This window comes from Palaemon carinicauda, chromosome 26, assembly GCF_036898095.1.
Source record: "Palaemon carinicauda isolate YSFRI2023 chromosome 26, ASM3689809v2, whole genome shotgun sequence".
Lineage (NCBI taxonomy): Eukaryota > Metazoa > Arthropoda > Malacostraca > Decapoda > Palaemonidae > Palaemon > Palaemon carinicauda.
This window is the reverse complement of record NC_090750.1, coordinates 59030948-59043447: the sequence shown is the minus strand read 5'-3', so window position 1 is coordinate 59043447 and position 12500 is coordinate 59030948. Positions and strand designations below refer to the sequence as shown.

The window sequence follows — 12500 nt, the reverse complement described above, 5'->3', positions numbered from 1 at the left end:
AAGAATAGAGTCAACATTATATATGTAATCTAAAAAAAAAAAGTAATCTCAAATATGGTCGAAACATCTGTAATTCAGAAAAGGAAATAATTTCAATGATGGTCTTCCACTATCTTGGGTTAGAGTTCTCTTGCTTGAGGGTACACTCGGGCACACTATCCTATCTCGTTTCTCTTCCTTTTGTTTTGTTAAAGTTTTCATAGTTTATATAAGAAATATTTATTTATATGTCTTTGTTCTTGAAAAATATAATTTTTCCTTGTTTCCTTTCCTCACTGGGCTATTTTCCCTGTTGGGGTCCCTGGGCTTATAGCATCATGCTTTTCCAACTAGGGTTGTAGCTTAGCAAGTAATAATAATAATAATAATAATAATAATAATAATAATAATAATAATAATAATAAATTGTCTTCTGATGATTTTATAGCTTATATCGCTGATTATTTCATAAATAAAATAATATAGTTTTTTTCTGACTGGTTATTATTTAGCCTTTCAAAAATAAATTGAAACTTTCTTAAAATATTCTATACTTCCCTGATTTTCGAAAATAATTTTAAGCATGAATTTTCTTAAGGAGATTCATAAAAATGAACTCAATGAGTTCGTTACTCAGTGCTTCACTTTTCTTCTTCTTCTTCTTCTTCTTCTTCTTCCATCAACACCTCCGAACGCCTACATTTGTTATGCTTAAGTATTCCCAAATATCACGTACATACAAACTTTGCTTGCACATTGCGCCATTACTATGACGTCATCCGCATAGTTTCCTGATACTTGAATATATTTAACATATTATTACAGCCTAAAGGCATAATTGCTTTACGTGAACGACATACGAAAACAGCATTTATATTCAACTATTCGATATGGATAACGCTGGCAGCACATGGGCTGGCATATCTTGATATTAATTGTTTCAGGGAAGAGTTTGTCGCTAATTGGGTTGTTCGCTTGTCGTGATAACGAAGGTGGTACAGAAGTCATATATATAGAGGCTATGGAAAGCAAGCGATTCATACTCAAGTCAGGTGTGTGTTAGGTACACATTGAAATCTCAAGTTCTTTGTCGAAGACTCTACTTTTTTGAAATCCACAAAAATGAGGTAAGGTATAGTCTCTCTCTCTCTCTCTCTCTCTCTCTCTCTCTCTCTCTCTCTCTCTCTCTCTCTCTCTCTCTCATCAAGGAAGAGTTAACAGTCATCTTCCATAGACAAATCTCTCTCTCTCTCTCTCTCTCTCTCTCTCTCTCTCTCTCGTCAGGACAAACTTAGTAGTCATATTCCATAGACAAATATTTATTCTCTCTCTCTCTCTCTCTCTCTCTCTCTCTCTCTCTCTCTCTCTCTCTCTCTCTCTCTCCCAAGACACACTTAATAATCATATTCCATGGACAAATATTTATTTTCTTTTTTCTATACCTTTATATACTCTCTCTCTCTCTCTCTCTCTCTCTCTCTCTCTCTCTCTCTCTCTCTCTCTCTCTCTCTCTCTCTCTCTCTCTCTCTCTCTCCAAGACACACTTAGCAGTCATATCCCTTAAACAAATATGTATTTTCTTTTTTTATAACTATGTCTACTCTCTCTCTCTCTCTCTCTCTCTCTCTCTCTCTCTCTCTCTCTCTCTCTCTCTCTCTTTTGTCCAAGATAAACTTAGCAGTCATGTTCCATAGACAAATATTTTTTTTTTATCTCTCTCTCTCTCTCTCTCTCTCTCTCTCTCTCTCTCTCTCTCTCTCTCTCTCTCTCTCTCTCTCTCTGCAAGACAAACTTAGTAGTCATATTCCATAGACAAATATTTTCTTTCCCTTTTTAATATTTATGAAAATATGCAAATTCTTCATGGAATGTATATCTACCCAGTAAAAAAATACCTGAATTCACAAACATATCAATGTACACAAATAATTACTCCCAGACCAACATTATTTAAGTGGAAGAAACTTTAGCTGGATATTGCAAACTGCTTTTTAGAACTAATATATTTCATAATTAGTTTTAGAAGTGATTCTCCAAAGGCCTATTTAGCTGTGATCTATCATCTAAATATATTTTATTTTTGCCTTTTGCGTTTTCATTTCGAATGGTCTCTGTAGTTTAAAAATTACATTTTTAATCTAGATGTTCACACAAATGAATTAATGGTAATTTTTCTGTGATTTAATCGATATGAAAACATTGAATCATTTTGTAATTTGGATCATGATGATCACACAAATGAATTAATGGTAATTTTTCTGTGATTTAATCGATTTGAAAACATTCAATCATTTTGTAATTTTAAGCATGATGATCACACAAATGAATTAATGGAAATTTTTCTGTGATTTAATCGATATGAAAACATTCAATCATTTTGTAATTTTAATTTTCATAAATTAAATTATGAAAAATCTTATGAAATATCTAATTCGTTTTTCTAATTTTCGAGGAAACTTCGAAAATTAGCTACAAAATGCTTCAAAACTCATCTTTTTAATATTAAAAAAAATCCATTAAACTATCAAAATTTTTCCCAACTTTTTTTTTCATTTGAAATCTTTTGAAAGATAATTTTATATACAAAAAGTATGCTTATAAAATTCAGTATTTTGATTTTCTTATATGTATACATTTATCTATATTATGTAACATATACAAGAATAAATTCAATTATAATCAATACATTAGTCAACAGTAAATATTAACACTGGATCAAATCAAAATTTTCTTAAATATTTTCTAAAATAATTTCCAAAATCACGTATCAGGCAAACGACCCCTTAATGTAGGGATAACAGTGGGGAACATAATTCACCTATAGTCCATTTTTTTTAGCGAGGCAGATTTGCACCGACTCGCAATGGTGCCCTTTTTAGCTCGGAAAAGTTTCCTGATCGCTGATTGGTTAGAATTATCTCGTCCAACCAATCAGCGATCAGGAAACTTTCCGAGCTAAAAGGGCACCGCTGCGAGTCGGTGCAAATATGCCTCGCTAAAAGAAATTGACTATAGGCAGTAATCATATGTGGAGAAGAAAATTCAAATAGGCCTATTTAGGCATATTTATTTAGGCCAATGGAAAAAATTAAATTACTTCCAAGTTTTAAATGAATTTGGGAATGATTTGAAATACTATATATCTATTTCAAGAGAGGGTTTTCTGGGTAACCTTTCCTCCCCCTCCCCCCCCCCCCCCCCCCGCCCTCCCCCAAAAATGTATAGTCTTGATTTCGTGGGAATTTGATTATAGAATTTACTGAAATGAAAGATACGCTTACACTGTACTTAATGGTTATGAAGCTTTTGAATTTTTTTAATATATCGTCACAATAGTTTGTCAATTTCATATTCCATTTGGTGGAAAACTTTCATAAACATATTTTCCAAAGTTTGTCAATTTCATGTTGTGTGAAAGTCCTTTGGTAGACAACTTTCATAAAAGTTTTATTTTCCAAAGTGTGTCAATTTCATGCTGTGTGAAAGTCCTTTGGTAAAGATCTTTCATAAATATTACTTAACAAATCCTGAGCATAGAAGTACAATGTAGCAATAGGAACTACCACATATGCATGGAAGTGGTAACCTATTTCAAACGTCCCTGACTAGTAATCTGCTGGACCGGAGTTCGAGAACAACTCAACCTCTATAGTTTTTATCCTCACAATCCTTCTGAGCTAGCTAGGGATGGGGTATTTGGCGGAGCCAATAGATCTACCTGCTGAGTCATTAACAGCCATTGCCTGGCCTTCCCTGGGCATAGCTTGATTGAGAGTAGCCTTGGGCGCTGATATCCTATCCATTGCCTCTAAAGGTTTCTAAAGACCGCTTATGAATGGCAGATGCAAGGGACAGTGACATTGTCCTATCAAGCAGGACATTGCAGTAGAGACTGGCTATATATGCATGATTAGCGCCCAAGTCTTTTCTTCCTCCTAGGCTAGGACCAGGGAGGGCCAGGCAATGGCTCCTGGTGATTCAGCAGACATATTGGCTCCCCCAAGCCCCTATTCAGAGCTCACAAGGATGGTGAGGTTGCAGCGACCAAAGAAACGATAGATCTATTGGCTCCCCAAAACCCCCATCCAGAGCTCACACGGATGGTGAGGTTGCAGAGACCAAAGAAACCAACGAGTTTGAGCTGGACTTGAACCCCTGTCTGGCGATCACCAGACAGGGACGTTACCACATCAGGCAATTATAGCTTTCACGAGTGTCCTTTTAATCCACCATTTCCTTCTAGGATCTCCATCTTGCTCCTGGGATTCCTAGCTGTCATTGCTGGATCTTCAGCCATGCCTGCTCCGACGTGGGAGAATAAAGTAGACGAATTCGTCGATCAACTCTTTAGTAAAAGGTGGGTTTTTTTAAATATTAAGTCTACTTCTACGTACAATTCGATTTGTGGATATTTATATAACATTTTCACGGTTAAAAATTTCTATTTAAGACTTTTTAATACGTAGAGAAAAAAATTATGGGCTTATTTAATAGTAAAAGGTGGGTTTTTTTTTTTAACTATTAGGTCTACTTCTACATACATTTTGATTTGTGGATATTTATATAACATTTTCACGGTTAAAAAGTTCTATTTAAGACTTTTTAATACGCAGAAGAAAAAATTATGGGCTTATTTTTTAGTAAAAGATGGTTTTTTCAAACTATTAAGTCCTCTGCTTCATACAATTCGATTTGTGGATATTTATATAACATTTTCACGGTTAAAAAGTTCTATTTAAGACTTTTTAATACGCAGAAGAAAAAAATATGGTTTTTGTTTTTAGTAAAAGATGGGTTTTTTTAAGCTATTAAGTCTTCTGCCTCCTACACTTCGATTTGTGGATATTTATAAAATATTTTCACGGTTAAAAACTTCTGCTTAAGACTTGTTAAAACGCAGAAGAAAAATCATGCACTGTTAAAAAAAACCCGTAATTTTAATCGTTAATTCTCGGTAAAATATACTGTTCTCAGCCGTATCTCCGTAAAATACAGGCGACCGTAATTTTTACCCTACTTTGTTATTATATTTTGCGGGTAGGTGATCGTAATATCACTCCTTTACGTCAATGTATCCGTTTTTTAAAATAATAAATGCCTGGCAACATTTATTCCAGGATTTTTACCGATTTTCTCCGGCAAATTTTAACAGTGTGGGCGTATTTAAGTTGTGTCACAAATTTTTTTATTTAACAAAATATACACATGTTTGCCTATCAAAGGGACTTTTTAACCTGCTCCAACTGCAACCTACAACACTGTAAAATGTATATTCTATATTATAAGTTGCAAGAATTGCGAATGTATATTTCTTGATAAAAGAAAACTATTAATAAATCCCTTTGCAAATGTATATTTCTTAATAAAAATAATAGTAATAACTCCCTTTTTTAAATGAGTATTTCTTAATAGAAAAAAATATCAATACTTCCCTTTTCAAATGTATATTTCTTAATAAAAGAAAAAATATTAATAACTCCCTTTTCAAATGTACATTTCTTAATAAAAATAATAGTAATAACTCCTTTTTTAAATGTATATTTCTTAATAAAAGAAAAAATAATAATAATTCCCTTTTCAAATGTGTATTTCTTAATAAAAGAATAGTAATAACTACCTTTTCAAATGAATATTTCTTAACAGAAAAAAATATTAATACTTCCCTTTTCAAATGTATATTTCTTAATAAAAGAAAAAATAATAATAATTCCCTTTTCAAATGTGTATTTCTTAATAAAAAAAATAGTAATAACTACCTTTTCAAATGAATATTTCTTAATAGAAAAAATATTAATACTTCCCTTTTCTGATATATATTTCTTAATAGAATAAAACAATTAATAATTCCCTTATTCAGAAAAGGTTCAAAATAATAATAACAATAATAATAATAATAATGATAATAATAATAATAATAATAATAATAATAATATATATTAATATTTCAATTTCAGAGCCGCCGAAGATATTGATGTTGAAGACAAAACAATTGTAGAAGACGAGAAAGTGAAAGATGATGATGACAGCGAGAAAGTGGAGAGCAATGACGAAGAGAGTAAGGACAGCGATGATAAAGAGGAGGAAGAAAGCGAAGATGGAGATAAGGATAAAAATAGCCAAGAGGAAGAGAGCGAAGATGGAGGTGAGGATATAAATACCCAAGAGGAAGAGAGCGAAGATGGAGATGAGGATAAAAATAGCCAAGAGGAAGAGAGCGAAGATGGAGATAAGGATAAAGATAGCCAAGAGGAAGAGAGCGAAGATGGAGATAAGGATAAAAATAGCCAAGAGGAAGAGAGCGAAGATGGAGATAAGGATAAAAATAGCAAAGAGGAAGAGATCGAAGATGGAGATAAGGATAAAAATAGCCAAGAGGAAGAGAGCGAAAATGGAGATAAGGATAAAAATAGCAGAGAGGAAGAGATCGAAGATGGAGGTAAGGATAAGAAGGGTAGCCAAGAATTAGAGAAAGAGGAGAAAAAGGAGAAAAAGGAGAAAAAGGATAAGAAAGAGAAGAAAGATTCAATTGAATCGAAGGAAAGCGAAGAAAGTGAAGAAAAGGAGAGTGAAGGCGAAGAGAAAGAGCAAGAGAAAGAGCAGGAGAAAGAGCAAGAGAAAGAGCAAGAGAAAGCCAGCGAGGAAGAGGAGATAACAGATAAAATGGAAGAGGAGGAAAGCAATAAAAGCGAATCTGGCAATAAAGAAGAAACTGAAGAGAAATAAGATAATGTAATAAATATGTAAAAGGAGGAAGGAAGTATTTCTTATTTCGTGTTAACAGTGGTAACGTATTCGCCTTGCATTCGCATGGCAGCAGATCGATCCCAGCTAGTGACCATAAATTTAAATTGTTTACTGGGGAGACCACTGCTAGGTTTGGGCATCACAGTGGGATGGTTAGGCTTACCCGGCTGACGTTCTGGTGAGCATCTGTTCTGACGAAACTGGAACTGAATTAGACACCTTTGACCTTTAACCTTTGACCTTCAACCTTTATAATGTTTTAAAGCCTTCCTTCTCAGTGACTCATTATGTAAAAAAAAAAATTTATTACTGAAACAATAAAATATTGAAAAATTCTATATCTTTGGCTGAGTTTCATTATCACTTCAATTATTTATACTAAATTGTTTCTTTCTTTACATATATGAATATTATATGCACACACACAGACGCACACAACCATATATATATATATATATATATATATATATATATATATATATATATATATATATATATATATATATATATATATACGTATACATATATATACATATATATACATGTGTACACATATATACTTTTTTATTCAATTTGGCTTCTCTTGCTTTTTTTCTCTATATTTTGGTCTTTGAATCTTTCTCTCTCTCGTTGTACAGTTCGCTTCACTAATTCCGGTACACTGACGTCTCCTTAGCTTCCCGTGAAGTGTATCGGAATGAAGGAAGCCAACTGTACCACTCTATCACTCAATATCATTACCACACACTCTTTCTCACTATATATATATATATATATATATATATATATATGTGTGTGTGTGTATATGTATATATATATATATATATATATATATATATATATATATATATATATATATATATATATATATTCATATATATACTCATATACATATACATACATATATATATATATATACTCATACATATATATATATATATATATATACATACATACATATATACACACATCTGTGTATGCATGTATCTATGTATACATATTTACAACCACGCAAACAAACATAACCGCAAGGCGCTACATTATTAACTGCGAAGAACATTACAATTTTAACATCGGTTAAATTAGCAAACCACTTAAAAAACTCTAACTCCTAAATAACCTTGACGCAGTTGGGCGGACATTACCCAAATCTATGAACTTACATCAACTGGTAACTTTGATTTAACCTTGAATGTGATCATGTCATTTCCATCAATCAATATCAAACGTGTGATTCAGCCGGTGTTTTTTTTTTTTTTTTTTTTTTTTTTTTTTTTTTTTTTAATGATTTATTTATATATTTGATTGTATATTTTATTGAATAATTAACATAAAGTCAGGATTTGATATTGGGGGTGTGGTGAAATTGTTTTTAGAAAGGGCATAATGAAAATTTCTATTAGCCTTAAACTTGAAACGAAAAATATTATCTCCCCTATATAATAAAATTATATATATATATATATATATATATATATATATATATATATATATATATATATGTGTGTGTGTGTGTGTGTGTGTGCATGTGTTTCTGCGTTTGTATATATGTAATCATATATACAATAAATATATATATATATATATATATATATATATATATACATATATATATATATATGTGCATATATATATACATATATATATGTGTGTATGTAAATATATTATATATATATGTATATATATGTGTGCGTGTGTGTGTGTTTGAATGTATGTAGTTATATATACAATAAATATATATATATATATATATATATATATATATGTGTGTGTGTGTGTGTTTTTTTTTTGTATATATATATATATATATATGTGTGTGTGTGTGTGTGCGTGTGTGTTTTTGTGTGTATACATATATATGAGTGTGTAAATGAAACTATATATTCATATATATCTACCTGTGTGTTTGCATAATTGTATGTATATAAGTATGCATATATATATATATATATATATATATATATATATATATATATATAATATAAATATAAATGTATATATAGTTAGATAGATAAATAGATAGATAAATAGATATGCATATACACTAAATAAAACCTCAAGAGTGTTATATTCACGGAGTAAATATAAAAAAATAACTTATTCTAAAATGATTTTATAACATATGAATAAAATCAGATGATATGTCATAATGTGTTTGTCTACGTCACTCCATCTGAACACTTGTTCCAATTTTTGAAGGAAAATGACTTAGTTACGAAAGCTTGTAAGTCGTGAAATTATAATAATTTTAATAATTTTGATAATAATGATTTTTATTGTTTTGATAATAATAATTCTAATAGTCTTAATAATTATGATGATTTTAATAATTTCGATGATAATGATTGTAATATTTTGATAACAATAATAATTTTAATAATTTCAGTAAAAATAATAATAATAATTATAATAATAATAATAATAATAATTCTAGTTAGTTTGATAATAATATTTTTAATAATCTTAATAATACTGATAATTTCAATAGTTTTAATGATAATAATTGTAATATTTTGATAACAAGAGTAATTTTAATAACTTTATTAATTTTGATAGTAATAATGATTTTGATGATAATAATAACCTTAATTTCAGTAATAATGATAATTTTGATTATTTTGATAATGATGGTAATTCTAATAATCTTAATAATAATGATAATTTTTTAATTTTTTAGCAATAATAACTGTAATATTTTAATGGCAAGGTTGATTTTACTAATTAAAATTATAAGGATAATGATTACTTTTTTCAATAATGATAATAATGATAATAATATTAATATTGAAAACAATTTTAGTAATTTTAGTAAAAATGATAATAACGATATTAATAACAATAATAATCTAAATATTTTCAATAATAATAATTTTGATTATTTTGATAATAATAATTTTAGTAATCTTAATAATAATGATAATTTTAATGATATTGATAATAATAATTGTAATATTTTATTAGTAATGATAATCTTAATTTCAATAATAATTCTAATAATTTTAACTATTCTAATAATAATATTTATTCTAATAATACTAGCACAAATACACGGCATTAAACATTCAGCCATACCTACTAGATATTAGGAGCGAATTTAAAATGAAAATATTAAGAGATAGTTATACTCTCTATTTAGAGTATATATCAACTATAAGTATAATTTCCCTGATAATGGAAAAGCTTATACCATTGCGACTAATTTAGGGTTTTAAAATCCACAATTACATACGTTTGTCTATTTAAGAAATAGCATGAGCTTTCGCAATTTTTCCAAAGTGCTTCTTCAGCTGAATTAAAAAAACATGGTTTAAAGGTTTAAAGGCCGCTCGTGAATGGCAGGGGCAAGAGACAGTGACAATGCCCTATCGAGCAGGGCAATGCCCTAGAGATTGGCCATATATACATATGATCAGCGCCAAAGCTAGGACCAAGGAGGGCCAGGCAATGGCTGCTGATGACTCAGCAGATAGACCTATAGGCAACCCCAAAACTCCCCTATCCTTAGCTCACAAGGATGGTGAGGTTGCAGCGACCAAAGAAACTAACGAGGTTGAGCGGGACTCGAAGCCCAATTTGGCGTTCATCAGTCAGGGACGTTATCACATCAGCCACCATAACTTTGTTTAAAAAGAAAACTAAAAAAAAAAAAAAAAAAAAAAAAAGACCATTACAGGTAAAAGTAATTAAACCAAAGTAGTTATTGATGCTAAAATCTCAGATTAAAAAGAAGTAGGAATTTTTTAACGCGTGAACAGTTTTCATGTTATAATAGCTATAGCCAATTCTTTCTAATGAGGCAGATTTGCACGGACTCGCAGCTGTGCCTTTTTACCTCGGAAAAGTTTCCTGCTCGTTGATTGGTTTGACAAAGTAATTCTAACCAATCAGACAGCAGGAAACTTTTCCGAGCTAAAAGGGCACCGCTGCCAGTCAGTGCAAATGTGCCTCATTAAAAAAAATGAGTATAGTCGTCGGATAACTGGATATACAATCTGATGTTTTAGTTTCAACAACTACTTCGGTTTAATCCATTTTATCCTGTAGTTATTTGCTTTTAGTTTACCTTCTAAACATTTTAAAACCCTTTTTATTCTTCAGCTGAAGAGGCACTTTAAAAAAAGTTCGAAAGTTCCTGCTAGTTTTTAATATACAAACGCATGTAATTGTAGATTTCAACACCCAAGATCAACAGACGCGACATGGCATTTTATTCAAGTTATTGCCTCTAATATTAGTTATTATATAACATTCCCCCATAATCATCCGATAAATCAATGTCCATGTGATGGTGCAATTACCTCGAAAAGGCTTTAGCTCAGAAAAATATATTAAATATTTTCTCTTTTAGAGATAGAAACACCAATATGATATTTATTTTTCTTGTCCATAGAAAGGACTCCACGCGTACTTTTTGACAAATATTAATTTTTTTTTTTCTTTTAGAGGTAGAATCACCAATATGATATTTATATTTCTTGTCCATAGAAATGACTCCACGTGTACTTTTTGAAAAATATTAAATATTTTCTCTTCTAGAGATAGAAACACCAATATGATATTTATATTTCTTGTCCATAGAAAGGACTCCACGTGTACTTTTTGACAAATATTAAATATTTTTTCTTTTAGAGATAGAATCACCAATATGATATTCACATTTCCGATCCATAGAAATAACTCCACGTGTACTTTTTGAAATGTATTCCATCATATGGAATTTTAATTACCCTGAATAACCTTTGGCTCTAATGGACTTTTAATTATCTCGAAATATATAAGTTTATTTGTACCTTGAATAAGTACGAAACGGATTTCAAATTCTAGTGAGTCACAAAAATATAGGTATGGAAATGCAATAACATTTTGCTCTGAATTAAAAGATGCTTATTTAGATCATTGATTTAGCTGTGTTATTATTATTATTATTATTATTATTATTATTATTATTATTATTATTATTACTAGCTAATCCACAATCCTAGTTGAAAAGCAAGGTTCTACAGTATAAGCACAAGGGTTCCAACAGGGAAAATAGCCCAGTGAGGAAAGGAAATAAGGAAACAGAGAGAATAGTGTGCCCGAATGTACCCTCAAGCAATAAATCTCTAACCCAAGACAGTGGAAGACCATGGTACAGAGGCTATGACACTACACAAGACTAGAGAACAATGGTTAGATTTTGGAGTGTCCTTCTCCTAGAAGAACTGCTTGAATATTTTTTTTTAGAGAGACCTCTCAAAGGATCAGATTTGAACTGCACAGAACATGACTATATTCAAAGCCAACTCGGCGTCAATGACCTTAGATGTCAGGATGCCAGTAAACCTCAAATCAATCAATCAGTCAATCAAAACAGACTCAAATTTCTCCAAGTCAGAAAATGTGAACTCAACCTTCAAGGAGGAATAATATTTAGTTGTAGCATTTCAGAACAGTGGCTTCAGCTGTGCGACCTCCAATTACATAATTTTACCATATTTTTTTCCCGTAAAAGCGAGACATTTCATGTGTGTATATATATATATATATATATATATTTATATATATATATATATATATACACACACACATATATATATATATATATATATATGTATATATATGTATATATATACATATATATATATATATATATATATATATATATATGTATATATACATATATATATATATATATATGTGTGTATATATATACATATATATATACATATATATATATATATATATATATATATATATATATATATATGCATATATGTATATATAAGAGAATGCAA

General features: G+C 30.1%; 1 protein-coding gene across 1 annotated transcript; it reads left to right on the top strand.

Annotated features, from left to right (window-relative positions):
• Positions 1 to 947: 947 nt before the first annotated feature.
• On the top strand, positions 948 to 7061 carry LOC137619521 (cilia- and flagella-associated protein 251-like). The gene is made up of 3 exons (XM_068349607.1): positions 948 to 1106; positions 4223 to 4336; positions 5934 to 7061. The coding sequence occupies exons 1-3, from the start codon at positions 1102 to 1104 to the stop codon at positions 6700 to 6702; spliced, it is 888 nt and encodes a 295-aa protein (XP_068205708.1). The 5' UTR covers positions 948 to 1101; the 3' UTR covers positions 6703 to 7061.
• The last annotated feature ends 5439 nt before the right edge of the window (positions 7062 to 12500 follow it).